This window comes from Gopherus evgoodei, chromosome 20 (genome assembly GCF_007399415.2).
Source record: "Gopherus evgoodei ecotype Sinaloan lineage chromosome 20, rGopEvg1_v1.p, whole genome shotgun sequence".
Lineage (NCBI taxonomy): Eukaryota > Metazoa > Chordata > Testudines > Testudinidae > Gopherus > Gopherus evgoodei.
Window position 1 is genome coordinate 1,645,945 of NC_044341.1, and position 23,350 is coordinate 1,669,294.

The 23,350-nt window shown below is 43.7% G+C and overlaps 2 protein-coding genes across 2 annotated transcripts; one reads left to right on the plus strand and one right to left on the minus strand.

Moving 5' to 3' along the window:
* Positions 1-4,252: 4,252 nt before the first annotated feature.
* Positions 4,253-12,729, minus strand: DNALI1 (dynein axonemal light intermediate chain 1). The gene is made up of 6 exons (XM_030538761.1): positions 12,077-12,729; positions 10,055-10,194; positions 9,023-9,192; positions 7,866-8,044; positions 7,251-7,415; positions 4,253-4,613 (listed from the first exon to the last, which is right to left on the minus strand). The coding sequence occupies exons 1-6, from the start codon at positions 12,155-12,157 to the stop codon at positions 4,578-4,580; spliced, it is 771 nt and encodes a 256-aa protein (XP_030394621.1). The 5' UTR covers positions 12,158-12,729; the 3' UTR covers positions 4,253-4,577.
* Positions 12,730-12,908: 179 nt separating this feature from the next.
* SNIP1 (Smad nuclear interacting protein 1) lies at positions 12,909-22,392 on the plus strand. Its single transcript, XM_030538760.1, has 4 exons — positions 12,909-13,133; positions 13,491-13,593; positions 17,232-17,821; positions 18,538-22,392. The coding sequence occupies exons 1-4, from the start codon at positions 12,979-12,981 to the stop codon at positions 18,800-18,802; spliced, it is 1,113 nt and encodes a 370-aa protein (XP_030394620.1). The 5' UTR covers positions 12,909-12,978; the 3' UTR covers positions 18,803-22,392.
* The last annotated feature ends 958 nt before the right edge of the window (positions 22,393-23,350 follow it).

Here is a 23,350-nt window from a genome sequence, read left to right on the forward strand (position 1 = left end):
TTATTAATCTCTCCTCATATGGAAGCTGTTCCATACCCCTAATGATTTTTGTTGCCCTTTTCTGAACCTTTTCCAATTCCAATATATCTTTTTTGAAATGGGGTGACCACATCTCCATGCAGTATTCAAGATGTGGTTGTACCATGGATTTACATAGTGGTGATATATGGAGCTATACCTATCTCATAAAACTGTAAGGGACTCTGAAAGGTCATTGAGTCCAGCCCCCTGCCTTCACTAGCAGGACCAAGTACTGATTTTGCCACAGATCCCTAAGTGGTCCCCTCAAGGATTGAACTCTAAACCCAGGCTATAGCAAGCCAATGCTCAAACCACTGAACTAGCCTCCCCCCCACTATGTCATCACATTTGCTTTATGGTCTCTGTGTGCATAAAAAGCATTCAAATGAGTACATGGTATTCCCACAACAGCTCTGTGTCAAAGTGCCCCAGCTAACATTAGTCCATGCTGTGATCTAGCACCAAATTAAAACCTAGAAATGTAATTACAAAATTGCTTTGGAGAAGGGGTGAATTAAGAGCTGCAGTTTGCTGTATATGCAGGAGTCTCTAAACATCATAGTGTTGGACCAGCGGAAGTGATTGCTTGAATTCATGCCATAGGTTAAGCTTTCTACCTCATTTGAGTTTAGCCATGTATTCAAGATAAATAGTGCCTCTAACTTCATTAACTGCCACTTACTCTGCTAGCCCAATCTCTATATCATGAAACCACAACTGTTTGTCTAGAGACCTGGGGAACGGGAAAGGAAGGGCTATGGCAGATGAAGAGATGCTGGACATGTGTCTGAGGCAGGGATGCATTCACAGGGTTTTCAGCCTATTAGCTGTTTTTAATCAGAATTTTATTAAGGGCCATGTTGTGGGATTTGAAGTAGGAGCAGCACATATGTTCTAGTGCCTTTGTCACAATAAGGTCCAGAGGCACAAATTATTGTGCCCCTGGAAATGGCAGTAATGGGAATCTTTATTAGAAATCAAAGGCATGGCATAAAGTTAAGGCGAGAACCTGGAAATTCTCCCCTTAGTCATCTGTAAGGGGAGATGTGCAAGGTTATCTTGCTGGGAGTTCTAAACACTGCTAAAACCAAACACTTGTCCACTTCACGGGACATTCCGCCATTCACAGTTCTTGAGCATCCGAATGACACATGCCTTCGAAGTGTTCTTGTGTCTTTGGAGCTAGAGAATCACTGGGCCCTGCTCTTACTTAAAATGAATCCCTTGTCTTAATTCTTTGCTTGAGTGAGTAACCACTTCACAGCTTTTCAGGGCCACAGCTCCCAGGAGTGATTCTGGCAAAGGAATGAGCCTGGGATAAATTAAGTTTCAGGCTGAAAATGAGCAAGGAAAAACTGAAGCAGTAACAGGAAATACTGGTTAATTAGGTCATTCACAGAATGGAAGTCTCTGCAGGAGACTAAAGTCTCCAGTGTTGGACTTTTGCCACTATTCAGTAGGAAGCAGTTGGGTAGCAGGGACTAGAGTGATCAAATTGACCTTTCTTAGAATTTGGAGAGTGACTGAGAAATGCGTAATGTCACATGGCAACTTCAGGATAGGTTTTTTAACATCCTGTTCAAAAACTTCTCCTGCTACAACTTGTACCATCACGGCAGCAATGGACACGGCAGGATAAAACCACTTCTCTTGAGAGAATTTGAACAAAACTCTGTCCATTGGCTGTGGAAGATTGTGTGGTTGCAGTGAAATAGGAGATGGATACTTTAACTGAGGCTCTTCTTGCAGAACTATACTGAAGGCTGCAGGAGAATCAAACTGACTGAACACAGCTTTCAATATGTCCTTAACAAAGAAGAAAATTCAAGTTGATGTAGTGACTGTACCAAGGCCTATTGTGAAAATGTTGAAAGAGGGAAGACGATATTGCTAGAACAAAGGCCCTTAGTCTGTGGGACGATAAACACCAAACCCACCATCCCATGAGCAGGGTAACCTGTCCTTAACTGATTTCCTTCCTGCATCTTCTGCTTGAAGGATGGGTTGCATGAATTTTTTCTTTAGAAAACCCTGTAAAATCTTAAGTCCCTCAAAATTTCTTCTTTTTTTGGATATTAGAGTCCAAGATAATGGAAAAAAGGATGCAGCCCTCATTTGCAATAACTTTCCCTATGCTGTGAAAACAAGTTGTGAATTATGACTTAAATCACTTATCCTATGATCCTTTTCATTCCTCCTCAGCTGAACAAAGTACAGCTGGTAGTACCAAAATGTAGGCTGAAACTTGCTTCAGCAGCCACTGTCACAAAGCTCTTTAGAAAGTCTGCAGATTCTGAAATGAGCTTTTCTGACTCCAATTCATGACTTAAAATGAGTCATTTTTCAACCATATCTGGTTGTATAGAACCCGCTAGTTATGCAAGTGCTACAAGTGAAGATTTCAGTCACTCTTGGTAAGACAACTTGTGCTTGGATGAGCCCCAAGCTCCCTTTTTACAATGATATTAAGTCCAGATTCATTTTTAATGTTGAATTAATTCAAGGTGCACTGGGAATAACAATTGTTATTTTTAGAGGATTCTGGGATTGTTAACAGTAGCTTTCTCCTTTGAACTCTACTTTCCTCTTTAGTTAACAGAAGAACAAAACCCTACACAGCTGCATGGGAAATGCCTTTTAAGTTTTCGTTAGTGAAAAGTTAGTGTCTAGTTTCTGGTTCTGAATGGTACATAGCAAAGAGAACTTTAGTCCTCAAGTTGTTGAGACACAGGTGGACCATCTAGTTTGGAGGGGGGGGGGCGCTCAGAAAGAAAAAGGTTCAGAACCTCTGCTCAAGATGACCCTAAATATTACGTAAAGTTAATTGGCTATCTTGGGTTTGAGAGCAGGGCTGTCTTTGTCAGGTAGAACAAAAGCAGGTTTCAGCAAACATCCTGAAATTAAAATAAAGCTTGTTTTAACCAATATGGGATATAGGCAATGCAGATAAATACAGCTATTTGCAACCTGCAATATTTATGATCAGGTACTACTGGGGCATAAGTTCTGGGGTTTGTATCTTATATCCCCTATCCGGCTACATCAGATTTCAAAGGGTGAACTGAGGCACTGAAATTTGGTATACCAGCAAGCACAAGTGCATTAAGGATTTGTAGCTGTTAGTTGTGTGATGATAGAGCCTAGAAGCCAAGGCGCTATTGTACAGGGTACTGTCCTGGCAAGCTCATATGAAGTAGGGTGACTGCTGCTGGGGCTGATTGATATTTGTACAATTGCTGCTTAATGCACACAGCTCCTTGCTGGCTATTTCTCCTCTCGTATACAGAGCTGCATGTACAGAAGCTGTCACTAACAGAGTTTCTAGGAAAGAAATGCTATTGAGGTGGCTACTGAGAAGAGAACCCCCTTGGCTGGACAGATGGGGATACAATACCAAAACCAAACAATTATAGGTGTTCTGTTTGCTGAAAGGAAGTGAGGACACCAAGTGATCACACTTTTGGTGAGTGGGTAATGTGGTAATTGTGCATGTTTAACAGTAGTGATGCACGGTAAAGAGAACTCAGGGCTGGAACCAAGCTGGGCTCTAGGCCATAAGGTTACAAGAGTTAACCATCCATCCATCAGGGTAGATGTAGCCCTTGCTAGGAAAGGCAGAAAATGCACAAAAACCTGCCCACAGTGAAGGGCCAAATCTAGGCCTTCCTTAACTAAGACTGGCACTTTTAAATTGTCACAGTGCCCCACCAACTGCCTGGTGAACACTTGAGCCAAAGGTATCCAGTTACATTCTGTCCTGTTTTACACATTCTTACACCAGGGAGGTACATGTGATGTATGCTAGGGCTCAGCAAACAGTAAAGCATGTCTCAGAAGTGCACTGAAAATAGTCAGATTTGGGATTCATTACACAATAGCAATGAAGGTGCTGGCCCAGACAAGTGATTGGGATGAGGAAAAGCAGGGAGCTAAGTAGAAAGGATAGCAATGTTACAGCATGCTTGAAAGAGCTATTCTTTCCCACATATACAGCTCAGAAGAGCAGAAAGCAGGCTGGCCACTTACCATTCACATCCAGCATTACTGGCAGCTGTACAGCTTAGTAGAAAGCTCATGAGTCTGGACCTGCTCCCACCCCCCCAAACAAAATACATTCATTTTAGCAGACTGAGTATTTGAACTGTAACCTCCATTTGATAGGAGTCCAGTGCTTTGTGTATGGTACTTCTGAAATCTGTACAGCATCTAACAGATCAACAGAGGCAGAGGTGCTACTGTAAAAAAAGTTTATTAAAAATAGTATGACCTTAACAGTGATAGGTTAGAGAATCACAGAGGCAAATACCAGACGTGTTCAGCATACAAAGAGCTGGATGCTGAAAAGTCACTGAAAATGAGGTCACAGTAATTAGCAAAACATTTTAATCTATTAGAATAGGGAAGGGGAGAAGGAATACAATTCCAATGTTTCTAGTTACTTTAAGTATGGAAATCAGGATCACTTTATGAATGAGACAGACCTGGGTCACTAACCACAAATGCCTTGCTCAAAGAAAGATTTCATGAGTTCTTCCTGCAGGGCCCCACAAGGAAATCTACTTCTTTGGTGCAATGATGCCTTCAAGTTGGGCCTGAAAGACAAACAACTCATTAAGTCCAACTAGACTCAATCCACATCCCACTCCCCATTGCTGTAAGGTGACAGTTCATTATTTCCAGAACGAGGATGCTAGGAAATTACTGGAATACTCCAGGGGAACCAGGCCAGGGTTTTCCTCCTGCTTATTTCATCCCTTACTCCATGTTTTATAAATTAGTTTGTTTCATTCTTGGTACAGACGTGTTGCATTATGAGAAGAAAACTAAAAGCTGGCCTTGGTTCCATTCAGTGAAAAACCCATTTTATAATGTAAAGTACTGAAAAGGAAATTAAATAAAAGTTGCTTAAAAAGTGGTTTGTTCTCTGATTTCAGGCTTTATTATGCTTGCTAAATTAAACATTTGGCTCTCGGGGTTTGGAATGCAAGCTCTGACTCAGAGACAAAAGTATCTGCGAACTGCAAATTTTTCAGTCACAGAGACAACTTGACGCCCAAGTCCTGGATAAAAGAACTTGTTACTAATACACAGGGAACTTGTACTGTGTGAAACTTACATCAACAAAAGAAGTGGTAGCAATTGTAAGTGTACAGCTCTTTATAAATACTTCTGGCTCAGGAAAGGAATATGGATTTGGTGGCAACATATTCTTGACCTAATGGCTACCTCATTCTGTGGCCTAAGACTCTGCAAGGTGGTCTGAAGCTAACAGATTATCTGAGGAAGTGTAAATGTGATGAAGTCAAAGATAAAGGAAAGTAGCTCTGAGTGCTAAGTAAAGAGATTTAGATCTGGCCAGGAGGTTCTGGGTTGTTTTAAATAGACATTTTTACCACAAGCATGAGGTAACTTTTCAACAGCAAAGACATGTTATCCAGGGATCAGCTAACACAAACCCTGCTTTCGTCAAATTAAATATTTTTGGCCTGGAGAACCATCTTAATTGCCAAAACCAGGATGCTTTGTTTTAGAGTGAGAGTTATTCCTTCTGTCTCAAAGAGAACCAGACTGCTATGATCCACACACATCAACCAGCCAAGGGTAGCCACAGGAAGAGTTATTTTGACATATTCTGGCTCCAGGAGAGAGCACTAGCAGACAACTGGAGAAGTACGACTAGTTACAATACAGTAGTTATGCTTTAATCTGATCCAAGCAAATGCTTCCTGCCTTAGGAACCCAGCTAGTAATGTGTCCCTGCCATTTACTATCTGTAATTCTGGTGCAAACAGAGGAGACAGACTGGAAGCTCTCAGAAAATGTAGTGATATTGCCATCAAGTTCCCATGAGGATTATGATTCCAATGGAGCTGAAGACATGGTTAGAAAAGACTAAAGATTCACAGACTCAGCCCATGTGACAGGTTCAGATTCAAGTTTCTTCCAAACATTATTTTGCCCTCTAGTGGAAATATACACATTTAAATTTGTAACAAAAGCACCTATCCAAAAGTTCTTCAACCAAGTCCCAGAGTTGCCCCAGACCTACAAGCAAGGTGTGAAGGTCAGCAAGTGGATAGGTAGAAGTAGTTATTGCCATGGTCTAGGTCAGACAGCACAGCTAGAGCTGTTTCCCAGCTGTTTACATTAGGTCAAATAGCTAGCACTCCTGTGACAAGTGCCACAGCCCATGAGGAAAGGAGGAGGAACCCACTCCCTCCCCCCCCCGGCTACAGAGGTGAGACCAAACAACAAGTTAGTAGGATCCATTTTGAAGATGTAAGCCACAGACTAATATGAATGGATTTCTGTGCTCTTTTATAAGTTACCTCCCTAAAGCTAGAAAAGTTTACTATGTGTATCATTATAGAAGGGTTTGTTCCTGATAATCTGCGTCGTTTATAAACCAAAGAAATAAGGTGGAATGTTTTAAATTTTTAGCTATTAAAAATCTACTTTCTGGGGTAGTTTCTAATTGCAGGTACACTGCTCACCCCCCACTCCACTCCAAGAGTATATGAATATTTTACAGCCTACTCTTTCAGTGATAGATAAGAGCCAATTACTGTTACCTGTTACTCACAGAAAACCCCAGACATGGATGGGAGAAAAGCCTCCATTGCACTGAAACCCAAAGGAGTTTTTGTCCTTTACTGCAATAGTTCATTTTCAACTGTCCCTTGTCATAAGGGAGAGGATTCTAGTGTTTTCAGACCTACAGCAACAAAGGAATAATTTTGTCTTCCTTGTCTGCCTTACTTTGGGCTTTGTTTTGTACTTATGAGGCTTTAAAGATGAAACATTCTCAGATTCTTGGTGTCTTCTGCTGACAGCCAACTGTTCTAGAGTCAGGGCTACAAAAAATTTGGTCCTTGAGCATCAGTCAGGTTTAAAGCACAAACGTGTTTTTAAAAAGTCCCTTAAATTCTAAAATCTAAAATGCCTCTGTGTCTAGGAAACAACTGCACTCATGCATTCAATAACTGATCAATTAACCAGCCATAAAAGGTTTGGGGTCATTTGAACTAATGGCATTATTCCTCACCCTACAGAGCTGCAGGGAGCTTTGAGAATTTGCAACATTAATGCAAGTTAGAAAGGAATTAATACATGCACATATGGCCTTTTCATTAAGAGAACAAAATACTAAAGGAAAATTCATTTTCAGGTCTCATTATTTACAAAGTTGTTTTCCTACTAAGAAACTGCAGTCAGGGTTCTTTACTAACCTTCAACTGCTGATTAGTTCGTTTCAAGAACTGCACCTCTTCACCATGTTTCTTCTCCTCTACCTGCCGCCTTTCACTTTCACGTTTTTCAATTGCTTCGCATTTAGTTTTTTGCTCATTTACTTGTCTTTCCAAATCTCGTTTTTCATCTTCTAACTCTGCAATCTTTTAAAGAATATAGACATGCCTGACATTCATTGCTATGTTTTTCAAATACAATGAAGATATGAGTTATGCATTTTACAGTCTTTGAAGAATAAAAAAAATAATAGCATCCAATTTATCCATTAAAAAGCAGCCTCGGGGAATCAGCAAGATGTGTGTTTTGATGATCTTTACTGCCACCCAGTGGAACTAGAAAATTAGAAAAAAAAAAAAATTTAAGCAGCATATTTTGAATGAGTTTATTGATGAAATCAGAAAATGACTCAAATGTAAGTCCTGGAGCTGAGTGAAAAATGGTGAAGGTTTTGTTTGCTGATTCTGTCTGCAAAAAATTGTCAATGCTCTAATAGATATGTGAGAAAATATGATCTACTGAGTCAGCACGGGGAAGATAAGAGACATTTGTGTACCAGATCACAGGTACATTATGATGTTAACAGCCCTACTTACTCTCTTTTCCATGTCAGATTTGCCCTGCTCAGCCTGTAATGCCTTCCTCATACCAAAGGCAACACTGCTCTCATACAGTGTCTGATAGGCGGCGATGGTCATTCGGATTTCATCTCTGACTCGAAGCAGCAACAGTCCCCGCTCTGCACAGTTAATCGTAACCTCACGGATAAGTTCATCTTCAAATAAAAAGGCCATAACAGTAAAGAGAGAGGGAAAATGTTGTACGTGGGTTCAAGACAAACACTTTGACATGGGCCAGTGTGCCTAGCAAGTTAGTTATGGCCATGACATCTGAGGTGTTCAAGGCCAGGCAGTGTAGACCTGAAGCCTCCTATTGCTAAGGAATTAACAAATCAATTATATTAATAAGAATTCTCTCTAAATCAGTGGCTGGTGTCTTCCTCCAGCCTCTGGGGTTGGTCTGTAGCAGCTGGAGGACTAGCATAGTGTCACCATGATGTTTAATAATTTAAAGATGAATTAATCTAGTTATTGGAGTATGATCTAAGTGTGGTTGGATGAATCTTTCCCTCCCATGCAAATATGCAACAAATCCCAGCTTACTGGTCAATGCCCTGTTGCCACAGTAACACCTCCTCAGTGTCAGTTTGTATATAGACTTTTTAAAAACTATTGTTCTGTATACAAGCTTACACTGAGAGGAAGCACTCCTGCAGCAACTGGGCTTCACCTATACGTGGTAGTTAGAGATGCTAGAGTGACAGACTGGGCAGCCTCAAGAGGGCAAGTACAGTATGTTTAATAACAGTGCAAGCTTCCCACATGCACTGTCTCCTGCCAGTGTGCCTCAATCCTGCCCTGTAGGGACCCATTAAGGCTGAAAGAGGAAAGTGTGTGTCCATTCTGACTTTGGGTTCTTTGCTGAGACTTCACACAGGGGCCTACTTGTGTTAATTCTGATGTGGACCTCTGCACCAGGAACTGAATTGAGATCAAAAGGTCCTCAAACAGGCATGGGATGGTAATGACACTCATTCCCTATTAACCAGGTTGGATTGGAACCCATACACCTTACATGAAAGTCTCTTTTTCCCATTCCCTATGTCCTGAGCTATTCAGAAACTTCAGGTGTTTTAGTATCATTCAAATAAGTGTTTTGTTTCGGTTTCTGGGACCTGGATGTATTCACTAACCAAAGCATTGTGAGTAGAGTTCCCTGCGGACAGGACAAATCCCAGTTTCTCGAGCCTGTCTTTGCTGTAGTTTGAGATCCAGCTCTTCCTGCAGATGAACTACATCCATTCGGGTACTGGGAGTGGTGGACACCTGCTGAATCCATAACTGATTGTCTTCCACCCATTCTCTGCATCACAAAAGCAGCACAGATGAGTTTGTTAGCCATATTCATTGCCTTCATCATAGCTTCACTGCCAATAAAAGCATTGACTGCTATCAGCAACAACCTAGGAGCTGCCCCAGATAAGGTTTAATCAAGCATATGCTTAAGCACTGATTTCCACCACAAACTGAAAGAATCCCATTTTTTTTTTTGTTCACAGAAGTGTGCAATACAAGCATTCTCTCTACCCTCCATAGTCAGTACAATTGAGAGAATGTCAGCACAGCTTGTCCTGATCCCTAAACAAATGCTGCCTTTGCATCTTTCATTATCCCCACTGAACTGGCATTTCAACAACAGAGGGAGCGACAGCATTTTACATATGTACGGAGCGAGGCAGGAACTTTTAGCTACACAACACTTGGATGACAGCAAACATGGCTAACTGTACATTACATGACCATCAAGCAAGACACAGGACTTAAAAAGGCTTGGGGACTGCTGCTTTGTGTCTAATACAGCAATGTCAGGAAAATTTTTTTGGATTATATTACTTTTAAAACTGATGTTTAATTCATCAGGAGCATTTGCTACCTCAATACATCATTGAGGAAAGCATCTTTGTCAGATTCAGAAAGAGCCAATATTGATACAAATTAGACAACTCATCACCCAGCACAAATAACCAGATATTAGATGGGCCACATTCATTGACAGGCACAAACATTTCATTTAGCTAGAAATCCATCCTGTACTTTCTCCCCAACACCATTTTGTGGCATTCACTGAATCCCAACTTCCTTCGCCCTCCATGTTAGAATTTTACATTGCTGACTCTTCCTGGGATCCTAGGACCATGGTGAAAGGGAGAAAGACAGTTTCTTACCTCGGTGGCAGGATTGCGTTTAAGATTTCTTCTGCCTGTTTTGTTGGATCTACAGCTGTAGGAGTCGTCTTGGGTTTTGGAGGTGGTGGCACAGGTCCTGTTGACACAGGCTGCTGAGGACTCACTTTCAAAGAACGCGCCTGCAAATGAGAAACATCCTGGGATTATACAGGCAGGGTGCACATTCCAGCAGTAATGTGTGGGGAAGCAGACTCAGAGAGACACTGGGGCAGAGAAGACCACTGATCCCACAAGGGAAGCCAACCTCCCCCTCATCCTCCGCTACCCTCACTCCTTCCTGCCCATTCCCCCATTCACACACCCCTCTCCCACATGTTAGAGGATCTATGCAAGTCAGGAGAAAAGAGAAAGCCCTTCCCCACAAAGACTGTCAGCACACTTGGGGAAGGAAAAGCAGGCTCTTCATGGCCCTTTAAGGACTTCTCTCACAAACACACACAGCCTCCCTATGTCCCCGTCTCATACACACACCCCCAACAGGATCACCCCAGAGTCCCTGTCTTAGGCCTTTCACATGCTCCATCCTTTACAGCCCTCTCTGCCCCCACCGCACCCTATTCCCATGTAACCCCAGCTCAACCCTGACTCCTCCACCCACTCCCTCCCCACATCCCCACAGCTCAGTTCCCGCCGCATACCCTCTCCATGTACCTCCAGCTCAACCCTGACCCCCTCCCGACCCTCCCCCCCCACTGGTCAGCTCTCCCTGCCCCTCCCACATCTCTCCCCACATACCCGCAGCTCAGCCCTCCCTGCCCCCCGCCCCCTCTCCCCATGTACCCCCAGCTCACCCCTGATGACCCTCCCCACAGCTCAGTCCTCCCTGCTCCCCCCACGTCCCTCCTCGCACCCTCTCCCCATGTCCCCCCAGCTCACCCCTGACCCCCTCCCCACAGCTCAGCCCTCCCTGCCCCCCACATCCCTCCCCGCCCCCTCTCCCCATGTACCCCCAGCTCACCCCTGACCCCCTCCCCACAGCTCAGCCCTCCCTGCCCCCCACATCCCTCCCTGCCCCCTCTCCCCATGTACCCCCAGCTCACCCGACCCCCCTCCCCACAGCTCAGCCCTCCCTGCCCCCCACATCCCTCCCCACACCCTCTCCCCATGTATCCCCAGCTCACCCCGACCCCCTCCCCACAGCTCAGCCCTCCCTGCCCCCCCACATTCCTCCCCGCGCCCTCTCCCCATGTCCCCCCAGCTCACCCCTGACCCCCTCCCCACAGCTCAGCCCTCCCTGCCCCCCACATCCCTCCCCGCCCCCTCTCCCCATGTCCCCCCAGCTCACCCCTGACCCCCTCCCCACAGCTCAGCCCTCCCTGCTCCCCCACATCCCTCCCCGCACCCTCTCCCCATGTACCCCCAGCTCACCCCTGACCCCCTCCCCACAGCTCAGCCCTCCCTGCCCCCCACATCCCTCCCCGCCCCCTCTCCCCATGTATCCCCAGCTCACCACTGACCCCCTCCCCACAGCTCAGCCCTCCCTGCCCCCCCACATTCCTCCCCGCACCCTCTCCCCATGTACCCCCAGCTCACCCCTGACCCCCTCCCCACAGCTCAGCCCTCCCTGCCCCCCACATCCCTCCCCGCCCCCTCTCCCCATGTATCCCCAGCTCACCCCTGACCCCCTCCCCACAGCTCAGCCCTCCCTGCCCCCCCACATTCCTCCCCGCACCCTCTCCCCATGTCCTCCCAGCTCACCCGACCCCATCCCCACAGCTCAGCCCTCCCCGCCCCCCACATCCCTCCCCGCCCCCTCTCCCCATGTACCCCCAGCTCACCCGACCCCCTCCCCACAGCTCAGCCCTCCCTGCCCCCCTCATCCCTCCCCGCCCCCTCTCCCCATGTACCCCCAGCTCACCCGACCCCCCTCCCCACAGCTCAGCCCTCCCTGCCACCCACATCCCTCCCCGCCCCCTCTCCCCATGTACCCCCAGCTCACCCCGACCCCCTCCCCTCAATACCCCAGCTCGCCCTCCTCCCGCGCCCCGCGCCCCCCTTCACCTTCGGGGAGCGCTTCTCCGGGTTGCGGCTCACCAGCACCGGGTTCTCGTAGCGGAGCAGCGAGTCCGCCGGGGGGATCATGGCGGCGCGGGGGCAAACATTCTCCCCCTGACCTGTTTACCGTCACCGTGGCAACAACGAGCCGCGCCGCGCGCAAGCGTCATGACGTCACCCCCCCGCGCTCGGGAGCGGTGAAGGCACGAAGACGCATGTGCAAGAGATGAGATACTGGCTGGGCGCGCATGCGCCGTGCGTGCGGAAGGTAGACGATGGCACCTGGGCATGCGCAGAGGCTACAGCGTCTCGGCTAGTCCCTCAGAAGTGAGCGAGAACAGGGCGGGCCTCCCGCAGAGAGCCGGAAGGCGCTGTCCTAAAGCACTCTCCGTAGTTCTGGGCATGCTCAGTACGTCTGCTGAAGCCACTGCCCTTACTGGCCGTAAGAGTCTGCGGACTGCTCTTGGCAGGGGCTGAGAAAGGGCAAAGGGGGCACATCGACACGGGGGGTGGCCAAGCAGCTGGCGGCAGCATGAGGCGAGGGGCTAAAGGGAGGCGGAGGGGGTCAGATACACCAAGCGGACCAGGGCTTTAGAGCCGCCTAACGCCCTGCATTCGCCCGCGCAAATCAGGCGGTGGCAGGGGCGGACTCCCCGCCCCTCGGTCCCAGCCCGCCGCTTAGCCCGTTGCCGGGGGGGTCCCTGGGCCCGAGAGCCGCAGGCACGCCATGAGCGGAGCGGTCAGGCCCGCTGACCCCGCCGCCCGGCAGGAGTGCTCCCGGCGGGCAGTGCGCGCTTGCCCCGGAAGCGGAAGTGAACGTAGGCGCAGTGGCTCTTCCCGTTTGCGTGTGAGCGGAGGCTCTGCGCAGCCGCTGCTTGTCCGCCTACCGGGGACTTGCGGCCGCAGCCATGGAGCAGGCCGAGACCGAGCGGCGGCGGCGGCGGCAGCAGGAGCAACAGGAAGTGGCGGAGAAGCGGAGCCCCCGGCGCTCCCGCTCCGCCCGGGGCAGCCAGTCCCCCCCTGCCGAGCGGGAGCAGGGCCCGGCCCGGCCGGGCCGCAGCAGGTACCGGCCGCCAGCGCTTACCCGCTGCTTCTGGTGGGGAGACTCCGCTCATCCTCCCGGGCGGGCCCTGGGGCTCCGCTGGACGCCTTGTGCTGGGGGGACCCCGTGCCCCCTGGGAGAGCCCACCAAGATCCCCCACTTCCTCCTGTAAGGCCAATTCATCTCCCCCACCCCCAAATACACTCAGTGGGGAGACTCTCCTACCCTTCACCATCCCATCCTCCCACGACACAATACAGTGCAGTGGTAGCTGTAGAGTAAGGTTAAATTATCATGTGCATTTTGCACAGACTCTTTTCCTTTTCTTTTTTTCTTGGGGACTGTGGACCCAACAAATCATTTTTTTAATATTTAAAGGTCACCAGCAAAAAGAAAGAACAAGTCCTCTGCTAAAAGAAGCAAGTCTCCTCGAAGTAAAAGAAGTAGAAGCCCTCATCATATTGTAGTCAAAGTAAAGCAGGTAATTTACTGGATATTAAACACTAAGGCCCCAGTCTTGAAAATTACTCAACGGGACTAACCTCCTCCTTGAAGGCAATGAGGGTCAGTGAAACCACAGTTGTCTGTCTGCATGGAGTAAATGTGGGAACCGGGTCTAAATGGGGTTATGTGACCAATTTATCACTTGATTACCCCCATATTTTTTTATCAGTTATTGTAATTTGTACATTTAGGAACATATATTTAACTCTTAAAAATGAACAAATTATAACTACTGCTGATTTTGCTGTAAATGGTTAAGTATCCACAGGAATTAGCTGTTTTTGATTTAGTAAGAGTGTCAGGACTTTGTCATGGTACATCTTACCCTGCAAGCTGTTCCATTTGCACAGAGTGCTGTTGATTACAGTGTTGTCACTCCCAGGCCATTAACTACTTTCTCTTTCAAAATTTGTTCCAAGACCTTGCATACAAGTAAGGTCAAAATAACAGGTCTGTAGTTTCCCGGATCACTTTCTTTTTTGCCTTTCTAAAAAATGGTACTATATTAACAATTTTCCAGTTATAGCTTATGCCCCTTCTTTAGGGATTCATTACAAATGCTTGCTATTAGCCTTGCAGTTTCATGTGCCAGTTCCTTTAATATTATTGGATGAAGATTACCCTGGCCTCCCAGATTGGTCCCATTAAACTGTTTTGAGTTTGACTTCCATCTTGGATGTGGTAATTTGTACTTCCATATCTTCATTTCCTTAGCCATCCTGTCTCTTCCACACAGTAGGATGATGTCAAATATGCTTGTTTCTCTAAAAGAGTTGCCTGCCTGAACGTTCTGTTACTTCTGTCTCTTGCTGACTAAGGCTATATCTACATTAGAAGCTGTACATCGCACAGCTGTACCAATGCAACCACTGTAAGATCTCTCATTAGATGTCTTCAAGTCCCCAGGGCCTGATGAAATGCATCCTAGAATACTTGAGGAGCTGACTGGGGAGATCTGAGCCATTAGTGATTATCTTTGAGAAGAAATGGAAGATGGGAGAGATTCCAGAAGACTGGAAAAGAGCAAATATAGTGCCCATCTATAAAAAGGGAGATAAGGACAACCTAGGGAATTATAGACTAGTCAGCTTAACTTCTGCACCTGGAAAGATAATGGAGCAAATAACTAAGCAATCAGTTTGCAAACATCTAGAAGATAAAAAGGTGATAAGTAATAGCATGGATTTGTCAAAATCAAATCATGTCAAACCAACCTGGTAGCTTTCTTTGACAGGGTAACAAGCCTTGTGGAAAGTGGGGAAGCGGTAGATGTGGTATGTCTTGATTTTAGTAAAGCTTTTGATACTATCCCACATGGCCTTCTCATAAACAAACTAGGGAAATGCAACCTAGATGGAGCTACTATAAGGTGGGTGGAAAACCATTCCCAGAGAGTAATTATCAGTGGTTCACAGTCATGTTGGAAGGGCATAACGAGTGGGGTCCCGCAGGGATCAGTTCTAGGTCCAGTTCTGTTCAATATCTTCATCCATTATTTAAATAATGGCATACAGAGTACGCTTATAAAGTTTGCGGACGATACCAAGCCTGGAGGGAGTGGGGGGTTTGCAAGTGCTTGGAGGATAGGATTAAAATTCAAAATGATCTGGACAAACTGGAGAAATGGACTGAAGTAAATAGGATGAAATTCAATAAGGACAAATGCAAAGTACTCCACTTGGGAAGGAACAATCAGTTGCACACATACAAAATGAGAAATGACTGCCTAGGAAGGAGTACTGTGGAAAGGGATCCGGGGGTCATAGTGGACCACAAGCTAAATATGAGTCAACAGTGTAACGCTGTTGCAAAAAAAGTGAACATCATTCTGGGATGTATTAGCAGGAGTGTTGTAAGCAAGACATGAGAAGTAATTCTTTCCGCTCTACTCTGCTCTGATTAGGCCTCAACTGGAGTAATGTGTCCAGTTCTGGGCGCCACATTTCAGGAAGAATGTGGACAAACTGGAGAGAGTCCAGAGAAGAGTGACAAAAATGATTAAAGGTCTAGAAAACATGACCTGTGAGGGAAGATTGAAAAAAAATGGATTTGTTTAGTCTGGAAAAGAGAAGACTGAGAGGCAACATAACAATTTTCAAGTATGTACAAGGTTGTTACAAGGAGGAGGAAGAAAAATTGTTTTTCTTAACCTATGGGGATAGAATAAGAAGCAGTGGGTTTAAACTGCAGCAAGGCAGATTTAAGTTGGACATTAGGAAAAACTTCCTAACTGTCAGAGTGGTTAAGCACTGGAATAAATTGCCATGGGAGGCTGTAGAATTGGGGATTTTTAAGAGCAGGTTAGGAAATTACCTGTCAGGAATGGTCTAGATAATACCTAGTCTTGCCATGAATGCAGGAGACTGGACTGGATGACCTCTTGTTCTATGATTCTGTGTAGTCAGCAGCTTTATGAGGATGGAAGAGAGCTGTCCTGTCAACATAATTAAACCACCCCTAACGAGCGATGGTAGCTTTGTCAGCAGGAGTAGCTCTCCAGCTGCCACTTATGCCGGCGAAACTTACGTTGCTCAAGGGGATGGGTTTTTTTTTTCCACACCTCTGAGCGACGTAAGTTTTGCTGACGTAAGTTGTAGTGTAGACAGGTCCTAAATCTTTAACATAAAAATTAGTTATAATCAGGGATTATTTTTCCAACTTTAATATGGAAGAGCACTATACAAGAGAGTTACTCATATATGTGGTTCATGGTACCCTTCTTGGGGAAACAGAGAACCAAGATATGGGATGTTGGTAAGTGAGATAAACCATGAGAGGACTCTTACAGAGAGGGTTGCATAATGGAATGACTGGAAAACTGTGGCTGTTGAGTTCAGGCAGGGAATAAGCAGGCAGAGCAGAAGAATTCTGAGAGAAGAAGGATTTAGCGTTTATGCAAGTATCAATAGTACCGAAACATGCAGAAAACTGAATAGATAAAATATTAGGAAACTTTATTCTACACATTGGTCTGTGAGATGTCAGCAGTGGAGCAGTCATTTGGAAGCTTGGTTTAAGTGGTATTTTTCCATGTGTGGAAGTGACCAAACTGTTAGAGCATAGAAAATATCAAATATTTTAATTTAATTTTTAGATTGTAAACCTTCCAGGCCAAGGATTATCTTCTGTCTGTACAGGACCTAGCATAATCCTCAGTGGGGCATTTGGCTTGCTACCATAATATAAATGTTTATAATAATTAAGCTAAGAAGCCAAATATTAGTAAATTATAGGTAACTCAAGAACCTCTACTTTTTAGAATAAAGTAACTGAAAACTGATTCTGCTTATATTTATCTTACAAAACATGAGTTCATGGTCACATATTCCCTGAACAGTCAGTCATCTCATCAACCCCTAATTCAGTGCAGAGAATGCAGTTCTTCGTTCTCTTCTGGAGCTAATTTTATTTACTGTAACTCATAGACCTAAACATGGGTCTTAGCAGGTGAATGAGGAAGTCATTTTCATCCACTTTTTAAAAACCTGTATACTTGATGGTTGAGTTTTGTTCTGTAGTCTCATATTAAATTCAAATTTTCAAGACCAAATAAAATTCCCTGTGTGTTTTATCTTTAATTCTAAATAGATCACTGTAAGGTTTTCTTTGTTACAGGAGCGAGATGACCATTCCCGGAGAGGACATGAGGAACGACAGCACAGAGATCAATCAGAGCAAGAACACAGACGAGATAGAAATGGTGACAGAGACAGACACAGAGATCATTCAAAGAGAAGGAAAAATCCCAGTGCAAGGCCAGGAGGTCGAGGGTATGAAAGAGAGAGGGATGTCCAAAATCTCCATGAGCAGCAAGTGGAGAGGGAATTTTATAATGAGAGAAGACATGAGCATCGCCAGAAGAATGAAGCAAGCAGTGGTGATGAGACTCTGGACCTTGTTAAACTTGATGGTGAAAATAAAGACAAAGATCCATCAAATAAGGAGAAACCAAGTTTTGAACTGTCTGGTGCACTCCTAGAGGATTCAAACACATTCCGAGGTGTTGTGATTAAATACAGTGAGCCCCCGGAAGCTCGGATTCCAAAGAAACGATGGCGTCTCTACCCTTTTAAGAATGATGAGGTTCTCCCAGTCATGTACATTCACAGACAGAGTGCTTACCTGCTGGGCAGGCACCGAAGAATCGCAGATATTCCTATTGACCACCCCTCTTGCTCCAAACAGCATGCTGTGTTTCAGTATCGGTAAGTGTTACTCACTGTGCCTGCCCAGGAAACCGCATTGTAGTGGAGGCCAGAAGTGAATAGTATGTTGGGTATTCAAAACCCTCTGAAAACTAGTAAATCTCTCTAAATTTATCTTCCATTTCAGAATTAGCCAGTGTTTATGTACAACAACTGCGTATCCTTTTAGCGGTAATCAAAATTACCTTTGATTCCTCACATCTAAACAGAAGCAGCCTTTAAGTAAGGCAAAGAGTACAGCAGTATTCGCAATAGAATTAGACATCTATTGGAAACGGGGTAACACTTGCAGTCATGCTTGATAGGTTAAAGGTTAAAAGAAGCATTGCCAGATTGGCCCAACACAATATGGAGCGCTGGCTTTCCTTGGAAGCAGCAGGGATTGCCCACCACTGGAGGCAGAGGAGGTGTTTGTTGACAGAATTCTCTTCTGGTTTAACAATTTGTATGTTACTAATCTTGATCTTTTTAATGTTTAAAACATGGCATAGGCTTTCATTTATCTTCAGCTCATGGTGAGAAATTTTTAGGCAGGCTGAGTGCCTCACATCTTTTCAGAGACTTAACTTTCTGTATTTAATGAGATTTTTTGGAAATTGCGGTATTAGCTATCTTGAGATTATTCTGAAATATCCATCTCTGTTTTTATTAACAGCATGAAGTGGCTGTTTATACTTCTTTCATTATGGTTTAAAGGTTGTTTTTGTTCTTGCCAGGCTTGTGGAGTACACCCGTGCCGATGGTACAGTTGGCCGCAGAGTCAAGCCTTACATCATTGACCTTGGCTCTGGCAATGGTACTTTCCTAAATAACCAACGGATTGAACCTCAACGTTACTACGAATTGAAAGAAAAGGATGTGCTGAAGTTTGGATTTAGCAGCAGGGAGTATGTCCTTCTCCACGAATCTTCAGATACATCTGAGGTGGACAGGAAACCAGATGAGGAGGAGGAAGAGGAGGAGGAAGAGTCAGACAGTTAACAGATCAGAAAGAGACTTCAAAGATCTTCTTTCAATAGAACTTGAATCTGGATATGAACGTTGGAGCATCACAGCACTGATGCCTCTTATTGCCTTAAAGTCTTTGCTCTGTTGCTGATCAGCTCTCGCTGTAGTTTATTTTGGGAAACTCCTGACTTACTCATCTCCTTTGTAATTTTGAAACTCATCAGGAAATAAAGCCTTTGCTTTAAGAGGATTCTCCCTAATAAAAAGAAGAAAAAAAAATAGAAGGCACCTGAAAGTGAGAGTTCCAGTAATGGAGCTCTTCATAAGATGTAAAAATAAATATGTACGGTTGTACTTAAAGGATATGGAACAAAATAGGCATTTTTAAAAAAAACATGGCTTTGCAAACTGTTTTGTTTACAATCCTTTGAAATTGCTCCTTTATTCTTAACTAGAATCTTAGTTACAGTGAACATGATCTGATGTTTTGTAGTGTCCAATTATTTGATGTGATTTGCTGAACTGTACACCCAAAGCAAACAACTCACTAAGTGGAGGAATTGACTAAGTTTGTTCTATTGAAAAGGAAGATATGCTGCAAATTTTCTCTTTATATTCATATGATTTGGGTAGCCAGTTTGCATTGAAATGATTTTTCAGGGAAGGACATTTCACCGGAATACCTTGTAATTTATAGGTAGTGTAGCTTGAAATGAAAGAGAATGCTTCATGGGACCTTAAGTTATAATAGTGTGGCTTTCTGTCAAAGGCTGTGTGCACTCAGTATGTTGTAAATGTTTGCAGACATTGCCTCTGGATACTGATTTTTGTCCAAATTTGAAGCTAGTTTTTTTGTTGTTTTGACACCACTCTGTCCCATGAATCATTTCACATAATTTCTGCATTTAATTATATGTTACCATCAAAAAGAAAAATATCCAATGTTTTAACCATAATTTGCACTATTATAATTTTTTAAGTTTAGTTTATGGAAAATATACTGTCATGTCTAAAATACTTTTTCACCTGCATGTAACAGAAAACAGTCAATACTTTATAATTGTGAAAAGTTGGTTTCAGAGAAACATTTTCAAAACATGGAACTATTTAGATTTGCATATATTCAGACATCTTCCTTCTGAGTTTTACCTTGACACAAGAAATGTAACTTATTTCACTTTGATTACTAATTTTGCCTTGCATTTGTGATTTATGGGCACATACTGTCGTCTTGTGTGTATATACATAAGTTGTATATTATATACACACACAACTAAAGTTTATTGTGTAAATAATGGGTGTAAAAGCAGGTTTTCAAACAGTAGGCATAAGAAGAATGCTTTGGATAGCAGACTGTCCTTTATATGTACTCTGGGTTTTTTAAATAAAGAATTTATAAATTTAGCCCTAGCTGCCTTTAGTTGTAACATTTTTCTAGTGTCCAGTTTGGTTTTGCTTTATATTCTCTGAAATAGATACTATATATATATATTTATAATAAAAACCCACAAATACAAAAAGATAGGGTGGGGACGATTCTAATATTGAGAGTATAAATTGTTTAGAATGCTGTAATACATTCAGCAAGGAAAGGCTAGATAGGTGAAACATAGGTAATTCTAGAATTGTATTACAGTTGGTAATTCATTACTTTTTATTTTTTGTTAATACTATAGTACTACTTTATTTCATCATAAAAAGCAGGAGTACCAGTCAGGATGAAATCTCTCATCTTTACAAATGGCATTAATGTGGTTTCATGGCTCAGTGGCAGATCTCCATGTGTACACTTGAAGATTATGTTGTGTGTTTGCTTTAAAATCAGAGTGATCGGATGTAATTCAAACCAGCGCTGAGTATACTTCTCACAGAGCTGAGCACTCTCTCTTTTCTACCAGCAGCACGCCAGCCATCCTAGTTTTTGATGTCTGTGTGCCACCTGTGCTGTTGGGTGTACATGCAGATTACAAAATAAACATACATCAGGAACTGAGGTCACCGAAGACTCCAGCTAGGTGATTTTATGTTCTTCTCTGGCAGATCCTATCTGTACAGTCTTAAAAATGCAGTGAGTTTGTTTCGAAAGTGAGAGGGGTGCATATGGCTCAAACCAGAGCTGTGTGCACATCTGCTATTGCTGGGCAATGCCTGAAACCCTTGCGTGGCTGCATGATATCTAACCAAGTTTAGTGTCTGTGATTTCCACTTGTGTTGTGTTGTATCTTCTGGAATGTGGACATATATCCATTAAGGAGTGCTGAGATCACCAAACGTATTAGATATATGACCTGACAGATTTGACCAATACTATGAAAGATGCCCTAAATCTTTACTTTTTTCAGAAAATGTCACCAACACATTTGGATTATTTTTAAAATTAAAATGTTGGCTGAAACTAGCTCAACAAATTTAACCTAGTTAGACAAAACAGAATATATAAAGTCTAATAAAGTGCAGTACTTATTTCTTTTTAATAAATGCAACACTGGCCCATTAGAATGGATCTTCCTTTCACAAAGAGAAGAGACAGAGCTCAGATACTCATAGCTGTGATGTAAAGGTGAGATGAAAAATATGAGATCACTTTTTTTCTGATTTGTTCACTATTTATACACTTCCTGAATGTTGCTGATTTGTGACCCGATCAGCTCCATCTAAGGAGTGGCATCGATTTGCTTCAGGTTGAAGTCATGTCCAGTCATGGGTCTGGAAGTATGATGACATGACTAATGACATTCCTAAATACTGTACGATGTGATAATTTGTGAATTACCCTTTTCAGACTTGATTACACTGTGTACAATAGCACAAAACTATTATTTTGATTTTGCTGTACTGCATCAGTTGGAGTGTTTGTTCATGCTAGACCAAACAGGTTTCTTGTGGAATCCAACTGTAGTACATCAACACTGAGTGGTGGTGTGAAAACCAAAGCAACCCTCTTTCTAAATGCAACATCCAAATTTACGTGCAAGTGATTTCTTGCCTTTTTTTAGTGTAAAGTCTGATGACTCCTTGTATCAGGCCATGAAAACACTTAGGATGCCTACAGATATGCATGTATGTAAAGTTAGGACTATTAATATGCAACTGATGTGCTTAAGTGTTTGCAGGATTGGGCCCATAAATTGACCTGCTTGGACAATTTTAGAATTTTACTCAGTATTTCTTTCCATCACTCTGTCCTGCTTTTCCTGGTAACTAGCTTGCCCCAATGTGGGCATGTGCCAGCCCAGTGACTACCAATGCAATGTAATGTTTTACTGTTAGTGATTGAAGTATTGGTTCCAATCTGTTTTTAATTTTCCTTAAATGATTGAAAAGCCTGCATCTTTAAAAAATACCTTAAGGCAGTTCAAGCTAGCTGCCATTTGCAAAGCATTACAGAGGTTTACGTTTTGTGACATCTTTCCATTTGGAACTGGGTTTTACCTTTTGGGAAACCTTTGTTTTACTATAGTATGTGGAAATATACCAGTTGTATCTTTCTTGAATAGTTGTGTCTACACTTCGTTATAAATGGCACAGTATTTAGCATACAGTATGTTCAAAAGTATGTTAAGTTTGTATCAAGTCAAATGTATAAAATCAATTTTAAATTAAAATTCTAGAATTTCATCAGACCCTGCTTTAAATGGTATGTTGAATGTGTTTTTTAACAAAGGTGCCAGTGCACGGATATTACTGTACTTATTAATACTGCAGTACTGCAGGGGAAGGGAACACATCAATATAGTTTTTTCATTTCTTATATTAAAGCCTTTCTTCATATACCCTTTAATCTAGCCATCATTAATTGGCTGACTTCTTTGGCCATGTCCAGACTACCTGCCGTATCAGCGGGTTAAAATCAATTGCTCGGGGATCGATATATCGCGTCTAATCTAGACGCGATATATCGATCCCCGAGCGCGCTTATATCGATTCCGGAACTCCATCAACCCCAACGGAGTTCCGGAATCGACAGGGAGAGCCGTGAACATCGATCCTGCGCGGTGTGGACGGGCGAGTAATCCGATCTTAGATATTCAACTTCAGCTACGTTATTCACATAGCTGAAGTTGCGTATCTAAGATCGATTTCCCCCCTGTAGTGTGGACGTGGCCTTTGTGTTTGCTTCCCAGATCAATGGCCGGGGGGGAGGGGCGTTGAGGAAGCTGGGATCAGCTGGGCAGCTATAGAGGTTACAAAGAGAACAAATGAGAGACATGCTGTTAATTACTGGACCCATTGGATATCTGACTATTGCTGAGAGAGAAACTTTAATAACCCTGATCCATGTTACATGACAAGCTATGAAATAAGTCATTGCCATAGGCCTGTCTACACTGACAGTTGTACTCATGTAACTATGTTGGGTGGAGGGGGAGTTGATTTTTTTTTAATTTATTTTAACTGATACAGATATACTAATGAAGTAGGTATTCACCCACGAAAGCTTATGCTCCAATACGTCTGTTAGTCTATAAGGTGCCACAGGACTCTTGTCGCTTTTTACAGATCCAGACTAACATGGCTACAAACTGTGGATGCAGTTACACCAGTATAGCTTATTCCCTGTCCTATACAGGACTAGCTATA

What these genes read in the sequence shown, in the direction of transcription:
- DNALI1 (XM_030538761.1), bottom strand. Translation starts at nt 12,157, where the DNA reads ATGATCCCCCCGGCGGACTCGCTGCTCCGCTACGAGAACCCGGTGCTG. An exon ending in AATCTGACATGGAAAAGAGA is followed by an intron (nt 7,416 to 7,865) that starts GTAAGTAGGGCT and finishes ATTCTTTAAAAG; the next exon opens with ATTGCAGAGTTAGAAGATGA. An exon ending in GAACTAATCAGCAGTTGAAG is followed by an intron (nt 4,614 to 7,250) that starts GTTAGTAAAGAA and finishes TTTGTCTTTCAG; the next exon opens with GCCCAACTTGAAGGCATCAT.
- SNIP1 (XM_030538760.1), top strand. Translation starts at nt 12,979, where the DNA reads ATGGAGCAGGCCGAGACCGAGCGGCGGCGGCGGCGGCAGCAGGAGCAA. An exon ending in GCCCGGCCGGGCCGCAGCAG is followed by an intron (nt 13,134 to 13,490) that starts GTACCGGCCGCC and finishes TAATATTTAAAG; the next exon opens with GTCACCAGCAAAAAGAAAGA. An exon ending in CATGCTGTGTTTCAGTATCG is followed by an intron (nt 17,822 to 18,537) that starts GTAAGTGTTACT and finishes TGTTCTTGCCAG; the next exon opens with GCTTGTGGAGTACACCCGTG.